The sequence below is a fragment of the Schistocerca cancellata genome, chromosome 7, assembly GCF_023864275.1.
Source record: "Schistocerca cancellata isolate TAMUIC-IGC-003103 chromosome 7, iqSchCanc2.1, whole genome shotgun sequence".
Classification (NCBI taxonomy): Eukaryota; Metazoa; Arthropoda; class Insecta; order Orthoptera; family Acrididae; genus Schistocerca; species Schistocerca cancellata.
The window spans coordinates 556,522,819-556,542,388 of NC_064632.1; the positions used below are offsets into that span (position 1 = coordinate 556,522,819).

A 19,570-nucleotide genomic window follows, 5' to 3' on the forward strand; every position below is an offset into this window, starting at 1 on the left:
CTAATATCGTGTATAGCCCCAGAGAGCACGCAGAAGCGCCGCTACAAGACGTAGCATGGACTCGACTAATGTCTGAAGTAGTGCTGGAGACATTTGACACCACGAATTCTACAGGCCTGTCCGTAAATCCGTAAGAGTACTGGGGGTGGAGACCTGTTCTGAACAGCACGTTGCAAGGCATCCCAGATATGCTCAATAATGTTCATGTCGGGAGAGTTTGGTGGCCAGTGGAAGCGTTTAAACTGAGAAGAGTGTTGCTGGAGCCACTCTGTAGCAATTCTGGACGTTTGGGGTGTCGCAATGTCCTGTTGGAATTGCCCAAGTCAGTCGGAATGCTCAATGGACATGAGTGGATGCAGGTTCAAAAATGGCTCTGAGCACTATGGGACTCAACATCTTAGGTCATAAGTCCCCTAGAACTTAGAACTACTTAAACCTAACTAACCTAAGGACATCACACACACCCATGCCCGAGGCAGGATTCAAACCTGCGACCGTAGCAGTCTCGCGGTTCCGGACTGCAGCGCCAGAACCGCTAGAGTGGATGCAGGTGATCACACAGGATGCATACGTACTTATCACCTGTCGGAGTCGTATCTAGACGTATCACAGGTTCCATATGACTTCAACCGCACAGGCCCCACACCATTACAGCGCCTCCACCAGCTTCAACGGAGCCTCGCTGACATGCAGGATCCATCCGCTCGATACAATTTGAAACGAGACTCGTCCGACTGGGCAACATGTTTCCACTTATCAACAGTCCAATGTCGTTGTTGATGGACCCAGACGAAGAGTAAAACTTGTGTCGTGCAGTTATCAAGGGCACACCAGTGGGTTTGCGGTTCCGAAAGCCCATATCGATGTTGTTTTGTTGAATGATTCGCATGCTGACACTTGCTGATGGCCGAACATTGAAATGTGCAGCAATTTGCAGTAGGGTTGCACTTCTGTCATTCTGAACCATTCTCTTCAGTCGTCTTTGGTCCCGTTGCTGCAGGATCTTTTTCGGTCAGTAGTGATATCCGAGATTTGTTGTTTTATCGGATTCCTGGTATTCACGGTACACTCGGGAAATGGTCGTACGGGCAAATCCAACCGCAGCGCCGTATTCTGCCTGTTCACATATCTGTGTATTTCAATACGCATGCCTACACCGGTTACTTTGGCGCTTCAGGGTAAGTATATACACACATACATCATTCAACTGGCAATTAGCTAATTTCACCTCGTTGAGCATTAGTAAGCAACATTACACGAAAAGGTATGTTACAAACGTTCAGTTATCAGCCACATATCACGATCCACAGAGCACTGTAACATACTAATTAATTAGCGTTAAATGGTATAACATCGTCCAAAAGAAATACACAGTTCACATTGAACGGAAAAAAACTCAGTCCATCGGTTTAGTTTGGACAGGAAGGGGCTTGGATACCTGCTAAATGTCGCCAACACGTTTTTATTTTTCTCCTCGTTTAAACAGGGCAGGTGTAAGGCCTTAGTGACACAAGCTGCCGCTTGGGGGAGCCAACCCGAGAGAGGCGCCGCAAACTTCAAGATTTCTGTACGGGTAGTATCACAATTAGTGCCGATAACTGACACATGTGAAAGTGTTCGAAGGAAAAGTCTGGGCTCCAAAGGGTAATTCGCCTGTTTGGAAAAATGTTCGCCAACTGGCCCTGCGTGTAAACTTCAGTATCGGTAGTTAGAAACTGTAATTTTCATCCAGGCTACACTGCATTGACAGCTTCTCGCTCTGTTCGCATATTTTTCTCTTTCTCACACGTCGCCCTTTCTTGATAGCAGAGATCTTTTTTTGCTCTCGAACGAACAAGCTTGTGATTTTGCCACATCCATCACCCCTCCTGTAGTTTGCGACCAAATATACGCCGCACCGTAAGGAGGCATGCGTGCTAAGCTCCATTACTCTGTCCGTCATCCCTCTGCCACCTGCTGCCCTTTCATGTTCGACACGTCTTACTTTTTTTCGCTGCATAAAGTCACCGTTATAGTACAGTCACGTACAGCGCGAAACACGGAGGGCGCCGATGCAAGCGAAGGTCACGGAAGTTGGTATACGTGCGAAAGGACGACGCAAGACCTGTTCAGTCTCCTCGGCAGAGTTCCCTCGCAGTGAGGGAAAGCTGATGTACGCGATCCGTGTTTCAGATCGTCAAGTTGCGCCTCGCCTAGCTTCCCTGGGGAGATCGGGGCGAAGAGCCTACCGTAATACGCAACGATGAGCTCAGCTTAATATCGCAATTCAACTTACAAAAATGTGAGTACGCTTTGGATACTGATCTCATTACCCAGTGGACAGGACCAGCTACCTAATACTCACTCTTTTGTGTCGGGATAATGTAGCATCAAAATGTGGTAACGTTGGAATCGTTAATTCGTGGTGAGGATGTCCTTAGATTTGGGATCGATACATCTTCCTCTTAACCCTCGGATACCATTATCGCTGCGACGTTTGCTCTGTGTAGTGATTAAAACACAGTCACATGAAGCCAGTAAAATTTTGTTAATATTTGCAGCCATTTCTCCTCGTTGAACGGTTCATTGGTGTTTACCATGTAGGTAAGAGTGACTGTTACTCGTCTTTTGCAAAATTATTTTATTTTTGTGTCTTAACGAAGCATATTTGACTCATTTTTGTCAGAGAAACTGATTGCTGTAATTATAATCTGCTTAAGTATAAATATTTTGTTTTTTAGTCATTTATGTTTACATTTATAATCAGTCATAGCAGACCTTTTATTAACTCATTATTTACAATTAATACATTGATGATGACTACCAAAGCTTTGTGTGCTTTGTGTACTCATCTTTACATTACTACTGCTGAAGTTCACTCACGATTTTCTCAAGGACGCATATTAATAGTTGACAAATAATTATAATAACAGCTCTTCTCCTTTATAGACCGTTGATGATATCGGAAAAAATTAGGTGAAACATGTTTCTCGAGAAAAAGAAGTGAAAAGCACTTAAAAAGTAAGAATAGTAGTTATTCTCACCTAGAAGATAAACACTAATGAGCTACCCACTAACGAAAAATGGTTGCTAACAACAACAAAATATTTACCGCATGTCAAGGATTCCCGCCGCAGAAAACACTCATCCACTGCATATAGCATCAATAGGTGTGGAGTTAGCTTAGCCCAATGCTGCTGTCTACAGCGTCACGTTATTTTGCTGTGCCGACGTTGTTTACACGTTGCGCTATGATCGAATGTTTAATATTACACGGATGCACCCTGTTCTCGCACATTTCTATATTACTAACGTCAATGCTACTGAAGTGTTGCTGCTAGGACGTAAACCGATATTAATCAGAGGAGGAAAAGTTATTTTTCATAATTAGGTATCACTAAGTTCTGTCTAAAGGTGTCGTGCTAGTTAAGGACTTTCTGTGTTGATAACTGTAGACACTCATTGAAATGGAGGCATAAGACTGTAGGACGAATTTATGTCGCTGCATGCCCATATATTTGTGAGACAAGTGTTGGATCAATGCGGAAGTGTGCTCTCACCCAATCCGTTGATTGTGTATGCATTTCGAGCAATTTTCATAAATGGGGTGTCTTATCCGTATTACACAGATTTCGAACAACTGTTCTTATTTTAAAGTAATCACAGTAGGAAACTGTACTATTAATACCTATGACATGGTGAATGATTAGGTGTGATTAACGTTTTAATTCCATTAGATGAACGGAGATTTATTAAATGGTACCGCAAGTAAAGTGGAAGAATTTCATGCACAGAAATATCTGAAAATGTATTAAATCGCTATTTGCTACGTATCAAAGTTTCAAATTCGCTGTCTTTCAAGACATTTTTGGTGTGCTTTTGCTAACACTAACATTTCATGATGATCCCATAGAACAATTTATCAAAACAGCGATTCTGTAATACAAAGAAATTTAGTGTAAAATCGAAAATTAGCAATGGCTTTTCCATGTTTTCCTATAAAAAATAGTGACATTCAACCTGTGACTCAACGCAAACAATTGGAAAGCCTTTGCGATCACCTGTTTAAAATGTAATGCCAGCTTCGTTCTACATACAGAACGCAAACCGTTGAGATGAAGATCGACGCGTGTAAAAAAAAAACCACGGTACTACTGAACGGGATGCAGATCTTTAGATCTGCCTTGACAGATATTTAGTCTCACACACAGCAATACGAGGTGGAATCCCAAAAGTTTCCTAAATTTGAATTTTGCGCGCAAATGGTTACGAGTTCACTGAACTACCGCTAGATACCTCTCCGCACATCTGTCTTGGTTCAGTGTATCAGCACTTGTTCTTCTTCCGCAAGCCTAAAATCAAATCGAAAAGATGAAGCTTTGGCGCAGTGGAGGGGATTCAAGCGGAAATGCAGAAATTATTAAACACACTAAACAAATGGCAGAGACATTGAAATTGATGTATTCGTTGGCAGATTAAAGCTGTGCGACTGACCAGGACTCGAATCTGGGACCTTGCCTTTAGGGAACAAATGCTCTGCCGACTGAGCTATGTCTACATATACGCCTCCCGTCCCCCACGTGGATTCTCTATGACCTCATTCCTTTCCCCCATCTGCTCCTATTCCTCGAACATATCCGCATCCTCTACACCTCCCGCCGTCTTGAACCCCCTCACCCCCTGGTTGCTCCTCTCCTCTCCCATCCCCGCCCTCTGCCACATCTTCACCGTTGTGTCCCCCCTACCCTCCATCTCTACACCCTACATCTCCTTTCCCAAGGTGGCTTCCATCAACTCCCCCTCTCGGATGATTCCCTCTCTCCCTCCATTTATCCCTCCTATCAACTCTGATCCTCACTCCCCCTCCTTTCCTCTGTCCTTTTCCCGGGCTCCCTCTCCCCCCCCCTTCCATCCTCTTTCTTCCCCACCTCCCCTCTCTTTGCCCCCTTCTCTCCCATGCATCCTTTTACATTTCCCTCCTCTGCCTCCTCTCATTCCCTCTCACGTCTGCCCTTCTCCCCCTTTATTAGTCCTCTCCCTCTTTGGTTTCCCCCCCCTTTTCGTTTTTTTCCTCTCCTCCCTCCTTGTTTTTCCCCCTACTCCAGGTCCCCCCCCCCCCCAATCTGCCTTGGGTCGGGAGTGCCATCTTTGTGCCGCCTTTTTCGTGCAGTGTTTTACAGTGTGTTTTTTCCTGTGCGTGCTCCGTGTTGTGTCTTTTGGGAAGTGTAGCGAACAGCCATCATACTGTCGCTGGGTGTGCTTTTTATTACTTGCGAACAGAAACCAGACTGTCGCCATGTTTTTTAATTGTGTGTCTATTGTGTTACTTGTCTGATTCCTGTGTCTTTTATCTACATTGCCAACCCCCTTTGCTTTCTGTTTTAACTTTCCGCAATTTTACGCCATTTTTCGCTTTAAATCGCCATTTTATCGCCTGTTTTTCCTTATTTCTTTCTTCTTCCTTTCTTTAAAAAAAGTCTGTAGGCTGTAGAGCAGCGCAGTAAGCTGCTGCCGGCCCGCCCCCTTCGGGGGGAATTGAAAAATCAATAAAGGAAAAAAAAAGCTATGTCTACATCTACATCTACATACATACTCCGCAATCCACCATACGGTGCGTGGCGGAGGGTACCTCGTACCACAACTAGCATCTTCTCTCCCTGCTCCACTCCCAAACAGAACGACGGAAAAATGACTGCCTATATGCCTCAGTATGAGTCCTAATCTCTCTTATCTTATCTTTGTGGTCTTTACGCGAAATAAAAGTTGGCGGCAGTAAAATTGTACTGCAGTCAGCCTCAAATGCTGGTTCTCTAAATTTCCTCAGTAGCGATTCACGAAAACAACGCCTCCTTTCCTCTAGAGACTCCCACCCGAGTTCCTGAAGCATTTCCGTAACATTCGCGTGATGATCAAACCTACCAGTAACAAACCTAGCAGCCCGCCTCTGAATTGCTTCTATGTCCTCCCTCAATCCGACCTGACAGGGATCCCAAACGCTCGAGCAGTACTCAAGAATAGGACGTATTAGTGTTTTATAAGCGGTCTCCTTTACAGATGAACCACATCTTCCCAAAATTCTACCAATGAACTGAACACGACTATCCGCCTTCCCCACAACTGACATTACATGCTTGTCCCACTTCATATCGCTCTGCAGTATTACGCCAAAATATTTAATCGACGTGACTGTGTCAAGCGCTACACTACTAATGGAGTATTCAAACATTACGGGATTCTTTTTCCTATTCATCTGCATTAATTTACATTTATCTATATATTAGTTAGCTGCCATTCTTTACACCAATCACAAATCCTGTCCAAGTCATCTTGTATCCTCCTACAGTCACTCAACGACAACACCTTCCCGTACATCACAGCATCATCAGCAAACAGCCGCATATTGCTATCCACCCTATCCAAAAGATCATTTATGTAGATAGAAAACAACGGCGGACCTACCACACTTCCCTGGGGCACTCCAGATGGTACCCTCACCTCCGATGAACACTCACCATCGAGGGCAACGTACTGGGTTCTATTACTTTTGTTTTTCTTCTTTTTAAAAATGGTCCGTATTACACAAGCTCACCATCACGTTCCTCGGCATCACTCAGAAATAAAATGAACATTCTTCTCCAGAAATACTTTTTTTTCTCTTTATTAAATGATATAACTGATGTAAGTCTCATCACAGCTAAATATTTGAGAAGCTTAACTGTTCTTCAGCATAAATGGCCTTCTTTGGCGCTAAGGGGAAATAACGGTGTCGTCCAATATGGTGCAGAAAGAAATGTAGAGATACAAGTAAAATTCGTTAGTGGTGATGGAGATAGAGGAATGAGTAACATATGCATAGCACTGTAATAGAACACTCGGTCTGGTTTCCACGCAGCTAAAGTAAACAACTAAGGACTTATCACAAGTTATTTTCCTTTAATCTGTCCTCTGTGTACGAAAGACAGCGTAACAATACATGGGCAACAGTACAAGGAAAATACTGTTGTAATCAATGAGGATGTATCTGTAGTGGAAATATCCTTAGCACTTAATCTAACGTCACCTGTTGGCTAATCAGCGCGTTTCATCTTGTTATTGATGTTGCTGCGTTAATACTGCATTGCAGTTTGTGACGATGACCTGTTCTGCAGGGCGAGGGCCAGACGGCGCTTCACATCGCCGCCGGGGAGGGCGATGAGTCCCTGGTCAAGTACTTCTACACGGTGCGGGCCAACCCCTCCATCATCGACAACCAAGGTACGTAGCACACGCAAGCACTGCCAAAGGCACTGCGTAATTTTATTGTAATCTTATAAGCGTAATTCAACATACAAGGTGTTTCCCCTCTATCAGTTGCTCCCCCTATCTTCTTATTCGAGTTAAGACATGACCTTGAGGTTATTTCACATCAGCTTGCTCTACGTCTAGAGTGCAAGCATGATCCTGTGCATGCTTCCTCTTAGTGTCATCTGGGTTTCCGAAGCCACAGTCATACAACAGCTCGCTGTGCTGACGAAGATAATGATTGTTTGCGCATGCGAGCAGAACGTAATTCCTTCCTCTCCTGGTACTCGCTTTTCAGCTGAGAACATTGCAGACACGGCCAAGATGTGATCTTATCTTGGAGGTAGGTTTTTTGCATTATTTAGTAATAACGGGAAAGGGACAAAGTCTATTAACATTTTAGGGAACCTGGGAACCATAATTCCAATAGGTAAATGTCGCACCCTTCTTCCGTGTGGTAAACACAAACCGCGCCTGTTCAGATGTAAACCTGCGTAAGAATTTTCACGAAGTGCAGCAAATATAAAGCCGGTCAGTAACGTCATATGTGTTTTTCTAGTGTAGAACATTGTGTGTAATCTTCTTGCCCGCATAACATGGTGCTTGGTGAAGTGAAACATTTCGGAAAACTTCAGGTGATGAAAGTTCGCTTGTGTACTACCAATCGAACATAATCTCAACTGAGTCTAAGATAAAAAGTAATAAAAAGCTATATTAGCCAATCAGTGGCGTCAGCGTACGGCATGAAGCATTAATACAAAATTGTCAAGGTTTTCGTGGACACTTGTTGACAAACTGCCTATTGGCTTCTGTCTCGGGTTCTTCGGCCGACGTTCATCTAATGATTTTTCTGACGTTTCGCCAGCACGAGTGGCTGGCATTGTCAAAGCTTCACCCTCCATTGCCGATGGTGAACTGGAGGCGAGCTCGCGGCCGCAGACTATATGTTCCTGGAATGCCAACGTCCGAGGGCTTCTCCGCGGTCATTTCCGGTGCGGTTCTCCTCTTGCTACCTGCGACAGTCGTTCGCTGCAGCCAGGGAAGCCAGGATCCGTTTACCTTAAGCTTCCCTCTTTCTTGTTGAAACTGTTCGCGTGTTTTTGTATTTCTACAGTTTCTCTGAACAAGCGCGTGTGATAGTGCTTTCCTACAACCAGAACTTCCGTGTCAGCGAATTTTATTACGTAGTCGGTCTCACTCAGTGTTTGCTCTGCCACGACCGATTTATCCACCTGCCCCAACCTGCAATGTCGCTTATGTTCTTTGATGCTGGTGTTGATTGATTGTCCAGTCATTCAGGCATAAACTTTTCCACATGTGCATGGTATACGGTATATTCCCAACATTGCAAGTGGGTCCCTTTTCTCCTTTGCCGGTCTAAGACACTCTTTGATCTTCCTTGTCAGTTTGAAAATCGTCTTTACGCCATGTTTGTGCAATATACGGCCGTTCTGTCCGTCACTCTGAGAATGTATTACAGAAAGGCCGTACCCGACATTTATTTTTCTGATTCCTTACTTCGCCGAGTGTTTGGCTCTGTTACACTTCTAATATAATTTCTGGAGTACCCATTGCTCCTCAGAACACTTTCCAGGCGTTACATTTCGCGTCTGAGGTGCTGCGGCTCACATATTCGTCCTGCTCGCGTTACGAGCGTATTAATCACGCGTCTTTTCTGGCTTTGGTGGTGGTTTGGTAGTTTGTGCAGGTATCGGTCCGTGTGTGTCGGTTTTCGATACATGCTGTGTCCCAGGTTTTCACCATCCCTTGTGACTAGTACATCTAGAAATGGCAGTTTTTTGTCCTTTTCTACTTCCATTAACTTCCATTGTCCCAGGTTTTCGCCATCCCTTGTGACCAGTACATCTAGAAATGTCAGTTTTTTGTTTTTTTCTACTTCCATTAACTTCTCCCTCCCCCTCGCCATCCAACTTAAAATGATCTTCGATAAGTTGACTCATTACTTTTTTCGTAGCCATACTTGCATATTACTAAAATATGCAGTTTGAGAGATACAGTAAAGATCTCTCCTGCCTCGGAGAGCGTGAGTGACAGGCGCTACATTTGAATGTATGAGCGGCTTGTGACTGTGGAACCATGCATGTCCATTCTTTGAGACGCCAAAGTTCTTTGGGACGTCGAAACCGTATGAAACAAAGCTGTAGTGATGAGTTCATTGCAGATATATCTGACTAGTGCTCTTTTACCTCATTTTTCATATGCAGGAAATATTTGAATTATTTGTTATAAATGTTCCAATATCTGCCTTCCTCTACATTGTGTGTGTGTGTGTGTGTGTGTGTGAGAGAGAGAGAGAGAGAGAGAGAGAGAGAGAGAGAGAAAGAGACTGAATGTATTCGAGGGTCCACACTTGTGTTTAAAGCAACAAGTGTACGTTAACTTCTAAGTTACACCAGTAGTGCTAATAAATGAGCCACGTGTGTTTGTAATGTAGAATAAATCTTTAAGTGTTTTATCAAATAAGACAGACTTGTTTTAGTTTCTTTAAAGTGCTATTTTACTTTTGTACAAAGGTCCAACTATAGTCGTAGTAAGTGCACCTTAACCTGTAAATTAGATCAGTACTGTTATTAAGTGAGTCACAAGTATATTGTACTGCTATACAACAATAATGAAAACACTTCAGACGCGGAAGTAACACTGTGATAATTAATTTCAGAATCCATTGTAGCTTGTAGCAAGTGGGATTCAAAGACTCATCAGCGGTCTTACTTGGACGCCAAGTGGTCTACAGAGAACAAGATGGGCGACTCTGGGGCAAGAGCACCCATACTGGGTGGCGAGAGGTGCTGCAGCCGCCCCTAGCTTTCAGGGGAAGGAAGAAATATAGTGCAGTCAGGTGTTTTTCTTTCAACAAAGTGATTTACATCTCGGTATTAACGCAGGTTTCTAACAGGGTCGGAACTGGATCATTTCTGTGGGTATTCATGAGCGGCCATTCGCCTTCAAATTAAAAATATTCCATACCCCAGATTTTGCCCCCTGCAAACTGTATGGAGCGCCCGCGCGCGGGCGCACGAGTTCGTACGTGTGTGTGTGTGTGTGTGTGTGTGTGTGTGTGTGTGTAGCAGTGTGATTAGTGTGTGTGTGTGTGTGTGTGTGTGTGTGTGTAGCAGTGTGATTAGTGTGTGTGTGTGTGTGTGTGTGGCTTGAGGTTTTCGGGCGCTAAACAGCGTGGTCATCAGCGCCCAAACGCATAGAAACAGGAACACATGCAGTGAAGGGACGAAGACGGACACCGAAGAAGGAGAACGGCTAAAAGACACAGACCTGACGCAGTTCCAAATCCTCACATACAGAGGCAAAACAAGAGGAGAAGAAACGCACTAAAAGAGGAAAGGAAACACAAGGAAAAGAGAACAGAAATCGAAGTGAAACAAGTAGGTAATCGTGACTGGCGGACCTCTTACCTAAAGCCTGGGTGAGCCAGTCACCCAGCAGCACATTAAAATCCTCTACCTAAAATCCGAGGCAACAAATTGGAGAGGACACAAAACCGTAAGACCTTAACCACAGTCGTTGCGTCGTCTTGCAAAATAGAGGGCAAATCCGGTGGCAAGGAAACCACCGCCCTCTGGTCAGAGAATAAAGAACAGTGTAGTAAAATGTGGTGGACAGTAATCGGGACGCCACAAGCACTGCAGATTGGGGGCCTTGACCAGACGCAGCTTATTTTCACCGACTGCCAGCCACTCCTCTTCCCATTGACGCATAACACGAAAACGCAAAAGGGAGGTAACAGCATGGAGGGGGACGGCACATTCAACAACGAGAGGGAGGGAACATGCATCTTTGGCAGCCACATCCGCCAGTTCGTTTCCCCTAATACCCACGTGCCCCGGCACCCAGCAGAAACAAACCTCCTTCCCCTGCCGTTGCAGGTGGAGTAGGGCATCATGGATGTTCTGGACGACCGTGATTAGTTGGTATCGAAGGAACAGTTGTAACTTACGAGGGGGGGGGGGATGGGAAGGAGAGGGAGGGAGGAAGGTGAGGCACGGTGATGTTACGCGTTTCCCCCGGTCCCTGTATGTTTGTGAGCTGACGGTCAAGGTCAGTCAGACAGTACTACGCTTTCCTATTATCACGTGTGGACAGTTGCGACTGAAACAGGACGATTTGAGAGCGGGGAAGCACGTGTCTCTACTCTTTGCGGTGTCAAAACCATTTGAAACAAACCTGTACTGGTGAGTTCAATGTGCATGCGACCTAAATCACTCAGATGGTGACTGCTGCTTTTTTGGCGTTTTCCTCGTATGCATAAAATATTTCGATGCAATATCCTCGATTATTCGTTATAAATACTCCAATATCTACCTTCTTCTACAGTTTTTCCCCTCTGGAGCTCCCTATAGAATCATGAGAGGTGTTTTTTTTTTTTTTTTTTTCTCAGACATGTCCTGTCGGCTTATCCCTTTATCTAATTGGTGTTATCCACACATTTCTCTCCTAGTCGAATCTGCGGAGGCTCTCCACATTAAAGTCTGAAATGACTTACTTATTTTCATTGAAGCAAGCAATTTATACCGACGTATAGCTATTGTAGCTTCTGACTAACTTAATATACATATTACACTTCTTCAGAGGAGTTGTAATATCTGTTTCCTAGATTATTGTTTCCTTCTCACAGGAACCTCATTCTTCTACTGAGATGTGTTATACACGGAGAGGTAGCGGAATCGCTTCTGTTTTGTCTTAATTCAAACTCTAACAGGGGTTTATTTGCACACACAAGGACTGCTTGCTAACTCGTTCTGAGTACAAAACAGAAATTCTTAATGATTGGAAGTTAAAGTCATTAACGTCCACATTCTACAAACTGCCAAGTACCACCAAGACAGTCAAAGTGTAGCCACTGTATTGGAGAGTTTAATTCTTACTGTCTGTCTGTTGCCTGAGTTCCCATCTCTTATCACGCATTGAGTATGAGCTCCATTCTCGCCGTCTTTCACTGGTGGAGACGCTTATCTAGAGAGGCTTCCCTCAAGTCATTCACAGTTGCCTCCGTCGCTTGCATATGAATCCTTTCTTTTATAGATCTATTTGTGTGCAGTCCTCAAGGATTGCGCGCCTCTCCTCTCTAGGATTGGTCTAATTTTTTTGGTGGAATATTCGTCAATTATTCACGCTAGCGTGGACTGTGCTGTTTTGACAATCATCTTGCCACTGTCGTCAGAGGCATTTCATATTTGAAGGGCAGCCAATTCCGGCTTTAGTTACACGGTGACAGTTACTGAACTGTGTGAAATAAAACTGTCACAACTTCTGAGCGGTTTGCGTGGGGACGTTCAAACTGCACTGTTGGCCGCGAGACATGATGGGAATTAGTACGCGCAAGTGCACTCGCCGTGTTGTTGTCGGCCATTTTCAGTTGGATGGGTTCGTCGGTAAGCAAAATTGGGGGACTGAGAATCCGCATTTCGCCATCAACAGGTGAGTGTGTGCTGTGCAATGTCCAGTCAAGGAATAACCGGTGCGATATTCCTTTATGGCACGGTGACTACCGAACGGTACGTGAAGGTTTTGAAAGGTGATTTTGTAGTGGACTGACAAGACAGCCAGTCCACAGTGACTGGTAACGGAAAGGCACGCGTACACACACGCCGACTGGCGTGAAGTCTGGAACAGGATACGTTATTAATGCACTAAAGAAAAGTACGTAGCGTCTGTTTACTTAACTTTAATTCCAACATTGTGGTACATCGCTCTTGACTATACAAATGAGACTCTCTCCAGATATGGTTAATGGCGCCTTGCTATGTCGTAGTCATGGACTTAGCTGAAGGCTATTCTAACTGTCTCTCGGCAAATGAGAGAAAGGCTTCGTCAGTGTAGTCGCTAGCAAAGTCGTCGTACAACTGGGGCGAGTGCTAGTACGTCTTTCTAGACCTGCCGTGTGGTGGCGCTCGGTTTGCAAATACTGACTGTGGCGACACGCGGGTCCGACATGTACTAATGGACCGCGGCCGATTTAAAGCTACCACCTAGCAAGTGTGGTGTCTGGCGGTGACACCACAGATTTTATCCGCATTATTCAAAGTGCTCCTGATTTCGACACGATGTGATTCATGCAAGGCGGAGCTCGACCCCATCGACGCAGGAGAGTGATGTGCTGGAGGAGCACTTTGGGGATGGCACTGTGGCTCTGGGGTGCTGAGAGGCCACTGGCATGGACCTCGATTGGCCGCCTTATTCTCAGGATCTGAACGCATGCGACTTCTTTTTCTGGGGCTAGATTAAAGACAAGGTGTGCAGCCATAACCCAAAACCATTTAGGCGCTGAAAACAGCCGTTCAGGAGGTCATCGACAGCGTCGATGTTCCGACAGTTCAGCGGGTCATGCAGAATTTTCGCTTTTTGTCTGCGACACATTATCGCTAATGATGGCAGGGATATCGAACATGTCATAACCTAAATTCGAATACTATAGTGACATTTACATGTTGAATAAAGTATGTGCACGCCGTAGTCTGTAACTAATATCGTTTTTTTTCGTGTTGTTTAGTAATTGTCACCCTCTAAGGTGCTCCTGTCTGCAAGTTAAAGTTGATCTGGTCCTCCCCCACGTGCCGCAGACCGGACGCCGATGCACCTGGCGGCGGAGAACGGTCACGCTGGCGTCATCGAACTGCTGGCGGACAAGTACAAGGCGTCCATCTACGAGCGCACCAAGGACGGCAGCACGCTGATGCACATCGCCTCACTCAACGGTCACACCGAGTGCGCCATGATGCTCTTCAAGAAGGGCGTCTACCTACACATGCCCAACAAGGTGAGTTCCTAAGTTCTACGAGGGGCCTTAAATAATCAATGACCCAACTTTTTTTTGCAGACGCTAACACGTACAGGAATACGTAATTTTACGTACTTCTAATACGACGTTTCATCTGCACGTGTACGTTGTTGTTGTTGTGGTCTTCAGTCCTGAGACTGGTTTGAAGCAGCTCTCCATGCTACTCTATCCTGTGCAAGCTTCTTCATCTCCCAGTAACTACCGCAACCTGAATCCTTCTGAATCTGTTTAGTGTAATCATCTCTTGGTCTCCCCCTACGATTTTTACCCTCCACGCTGCCCTCCAATACTAAATTGGTGATCCCTTGATGCCTCAGAACATGTCCTACCAACCGATCCCTTCTTCTGGTCAAGTTGTGCCACAAACTTCACTTCTCCCCAATCCTATTCAATACTTCCTCATTAGTTACGTGATCTACCCATCTAATCTTCAGCATTCTTCTGTAGCACCACATTTCGAAAGCTTCTATTCTCTTCTTGTCCAAACTATTTACCGTCCATGTTTCGCTTCCATGCATGGCTACACTCCATACAAATACTTTCAGAAATGACTTCCTGACACTTAAATCTATACTCGATGTTAACAAATTTCTCTTCTTCAGAAACGCTTTCCTTGCCATTGCCAGTCTACATTTTATATCCTCTCTACTTCGACCATCATCAGTTATTTTGCTCCCGAAATAGCAAAACTCCTTTACTACTTTAAGTGTCTCATTTCCTAATCTAATACCGTCAACATCACCCGACTTAATTCGACTACATTGCATTATCCTCGTTTTGCTTTTGTTGATGTTCATCTTATATCCTCCTTTCACGACACTGTCCATTCCGTTCAACTGCTCTTCCAAGTCCTTTGCTGTCTCTGACAGAATTACAATGTCATCGGCGAACCTCAAAGTTTTTATTTCTTCTCCCTGGATTTTAATACCTACTCCGAATTTTTCTTTTGTTTCCTTTAATGCTTGCTCAATATACAGATTGAATAACATCGGACAGAGGCTACAACCCTGTCTTATTCCCTTCCCAACCACTGCTTCCCTTCCATGTCCCTAGACTCTTATAACTGCCATCTGGTTTCTGTACAACTTGTAAATAGCCTTTCGCTCCCTGTATTTTACCCCTGCCACCTTCAGAATTTGAAAGAGAATATTCCAGTCAACATTGTCAAAAGCTTTCTCTAACTCTACAAATGCTAGAAACGTAGGTTTGCCTTTCCTTAATCTTTCTTCTAAGATAAGTCGTAAGGTCAGTATTGCCTCACGTGTTCCAGTATTTCTACGGAATCCAAACTGATCTTCCCCGAGGTCGGCTTCTACTAGTTTTTCCACTCGTCTGTAAAGAATTCGTGTTAGTATTTTGCAGCTGTGGCTTATTAAACTGATTGTTCGGTAATTTTCACATCTGTCAACACCTTCTCTCTTTGGGATTGGAATTATTATATTCTTCTTGAAGCCTGAGGGTATTTCGCCTGTTTCATACATCTTGCTCACCAGATGGTAGAGTTTTGTCAGGACTGGCTCTCCCAAGGCCGTCAGTAGTTCCAATGGAATGTTGTCTACTCCGGGGGCCTTGTTTCGACTCAGGTCTTTCAGTGCTCTGTCAAACTCTTGACGCAGTATCGTATCTCTCATTTGATCTTCATCTACATCCTCTTCCAGTTCCATAATATTGTCCTCAAGTACATCGCCCTTGTATAGACCCTCTATATACTCCTTCCACCTTTCTGCTTTTCCTGCTTTGCTTAGAACTGTGTTTCCATCTGAGCTCTTGATGTTCATACAGGTGGTTCTCTTATCTCCAAAGGTCTCTTTAATTTTCCTGTAGGCAGTATCTATCTTACCCCTAATGAGATAAGCCTCTACATCCTTACATTTGTTCTCTAGCCATCCCTGCTTAGCCATTTTGCACTTCCTGTCGATCTCATTTTTGAGACGTTTGTATTCCTTTTTGCCTGATTCATTTACTGCATTTCTATATTTTCTCCTTTCATCAGTTAAATTCAATATTTCTTCTGTTACCCAAGGATTTCTACTAGCCCTCGTCTTTTTACCTACTTGATCCTCTGCTGCCTTCACTACTTCATCCCTCAAAGCTACCCATTCTTCTTCTACTGTATTTCTTTCCCCCATTCCTGTCAATTGTTCCCTTATGCTCTTCCTGAAACTCTGTACAACCTCTGGTCCTTTCAGTTTATCCAGGTCCCATCTCCTTAAATTCCCACCTTTTTGCAATTTCTTCAGTTTTAATCTACCACGTGTACGTAGCTTCGACAAATTCCGACAGATGGCAGAGTTGTAGTGAACCATAAAAAAGACGTCTACGCAGCACTCTCCTTTCCAGCAATCTGGTGTAATTTAATTCTTTTATGCAGTAAAAGAAACTGTTATGAATACCCATAAACATTCGTGTGTAGTGCAGTTAATATGAATACTACTGGGCGATGGGCAAAGAGAATTGCAGGGTCAGGAAGTGCAGAAACTGAGCTCCATGAACGGCCACATTCGGGACGTACCATCGCAGCCACTTTTTGCGACGTGCTAAACCGCACCTATATCTTCAGTCGTGCAGACCAGTGTGTCACACCTCCATATTAGGCTCTACACCTATCGGTGAGCACTGGAAGTGCGTGTGCAGTGACTCAAGTTCTTGGATATCTAAGCTGTACCAAAGACGGGCACAACAGACCACAAGATTCAAAGAAAAAGCACTTCACCTGAACTGTTGGGGTATTTTGAGGCCAATGGAGGACCTTATTATCACGGATCGTTGCAGGTGACGGAACATGGGTACATCATTTTGAGTTGGGAAGAAAAAAAAAAAGAAAGAAAAGCCAGTCACTGGTGAGGCACCGTCCGCAACCATAAAAAATGAACAAACTGTCAGTCATGATGACATTCTTCTGTGGTACTGAAAGTGATGCTAAAACAGTCAACCATTAATTCAGAGGCATATGCGAAAGTCTGAACAAACTCAAGAACCGTTTCTGACGTATCTAGCCTGACAAGAATCCAAAAGAAATCTTGCTCCAACACAAGTGTCAGACCACTGGAACACATCGCCAAATTGGGTTGGACATCACTGCCTCGTCCATCCCCTTAGCCCAGACATGGCACCCCTCGAACTTGCATCTATTTGGGCCACTTAAGGATTCTCTACGTGGGACGCATTTCGAAGATGATCAGAGCGTAAATGTACACGTGAAATAAATATTGATTCGTTATGTCACCAAATTCTAACACTTAGGAAGAATTATTCTCTGAGAAAAAATTGCGGTTCATTGTTTAACGAGCGACCCACCTTGAAAGAATAGAAATCTGAACGATACGGCAGCATCAGTAAAAGAAAATGTAATCACGTATGCTACTCATTGTAAGTAGCAGATGCATACACGAATTAAAAAGAACTACCATGGACAAGGGGAGGGAAAATGGATATTTAAACTAAATCAAACTATTTATAAATGAAAAGAGCCTATGTCAAAATATTTGCAAAGAGAACAAAAAATGAAGAGGAACTAAATATAAGACTGAGGATACATTGATAACAGAAGTTCAAAGTTACAAGTTCCTGGAACTGACAGTAGAGTGAGTTATGGCTTTGGAAAATCATATACAAAAGATCTGTTCAAAAATCGTCAGCCGTGTATTTTTAATGAAGTAAATGTCACACACAGTCGATATAGATATCTACATCTACATCTACATCTACATCCATACTCCGCAAGCCACCTGACGGTGTGTGGCGGAGGGTACCTTCAGTACCTCTATCGGTTCTCCCTTCTATTCCAGTCTCGTATTGTTCGTGGAAAGAAGGATTGTCGGTATGCCTCTGTGTGGGCTCTAATCTCTCTGATTTTATACTCATGGTCTCTTCGCGAGATATACGTAGGAGGGAGCAATATACTGCTTGACTCTTCGGTGAAGGTATGTTCTCGAAACTTTGACAAAAGCCCGTACCGAGCTACTGAGCGTCTCTCCTGCAGAGTCTTCCACTGTAATTTATCTATCATCTCCGTAACGCTTTCGCGATTACTAAATGATCCTGTAACGAAGCGCGCTGCTCTCCGTTGGATCTTCTCTATATCTTCTATCAACCCTGTCTGGTACGGATCCCACACTGCTGAGCAGTATTCAAGCAGTGGGCGAACAAGCGTACTGTAACCTACTTCCTTTGTTTTCGCATTGCATTTCCTTAGGATTCTTCCAATGAATCTCAGTCTGGCATCTGCTTTACCGACAATCAACATTATATGATCATTCCATGCTGTTAAATCTGTACAATCGTCTAAAATATGCAAATTTATCGCACTGCACGGAGTAGAGCAGCAAATGTGTGTATACGAGGTGTGACAGTAAAGTAATGAGATTGATTTTCTTTGCAAGATGTGGCAACCCTGCAGGTTTGCGTAGGCACAAAATCTTTGACCTTGGGCTATAACCTGCTTCTAGTCCAAGCGACACATCGATGCAACTGCTCAGTCGTGAGTTATGCTGTAATAAGTTAACACGGGTTTGTATCTCTCGTCACGGAAATGGAACCACATAATATTGCGCAACGGTATGCCATTTCTTTTTGCATTAAATTGGGTGAAAACGCGACGACAACTTACGGTAAGCTTCAGAAGGCTTTTGGAAAGGAGGCTATGCCAAGAGCTCAAGTTTTTCGTTGGCATAAAATGTTAAGTGAAGGCAGAACGAATGTTGAAGATGAAGACCGCAGTGGACGACCATCAACCTCACTGACGGATGTTAACTTGGCCAGGGTGCTGAACTCGTACGATCTGATCGAAGATTATCCGAGAAAATGATTGCAGAAGAACTGAACATCAATCGGGAAACGGTTCTTCTAATAATTGGATTCTGCATCACGATAATGCGCCATCCCATACTGCTCTGTCAGTACAGATTTTTTTAACCTCAGAACAAATTTGTGGTTCGTGGTGTGGGTTCCTGTAGTCATGTCCTAGTTCATGAACCACGGGCAACGTATGAGTGGTCCAGTAAGTGGTCCCGACAGTCGGGATACCAGTTACTTTGGAATAAGGTTGGGCATCTCGGACATATTCTGAGTCGTGGTCACCTTTGTGCTCATACGGCAAAGACTACCAAATCCACCGGTTAGTCCCTCAGCCGTTAGGGGTAAAACCCAATGGGACTCGGGGCAAGAAAGGCTAGCAACCTGCTTCCCTGGTACTTTAAATATGATGCTGGCAACAATCAGAGCAAAATGCCTCGGACCTTTGGAGGTGACGGAGTCCCACCTCTAACTGACAAACCAGGGACTCCTAAGATACGACTTGGCAAACAAATTGTAATGAGATGGGGAGCTATTAATATCAATGGGGGCTACTCTGGGAAGAAGGTAGAGCTGGCAGAGGCTGCAAGTAAGATGGGGCTGGATGTTTTAGCTGTTAGTGACATTCGGGTAAGGGGTGAGAAAGAAGAGGAAGTGGGAGAATACAAGGTCTACCTGTCAGGAGTCAAAGCAGGAATATCA

The 19,570-nt window shown here is 44.3% G+C and overlaps 1 protein-coding gene across 1 annotated transcript in view; it reads left to right on the plus strand.

Moving 5' to 3' along the window:
• LOC126092900 (ankyrin-3) overlaps positions 1-19,570 on the plus strand; it is a 345,337-nt gene that overhangs the window by 13,260 nt on the left and 312,507 nt on the right. The window contains exons 2-3 of the mRNA XM_049908630.1: positions 7,128-7,233; positions 13,857-14,053. Of these exons, the coding sequence (XP_049764587.1) occupies positions 7,128-7,233; positions 13,857-14,053 (303 nt within the window). The remainder of the gene's footprint in view (positions 1-7,127; positions 7,234-13,856; positions 14,054-19,570) is intronic.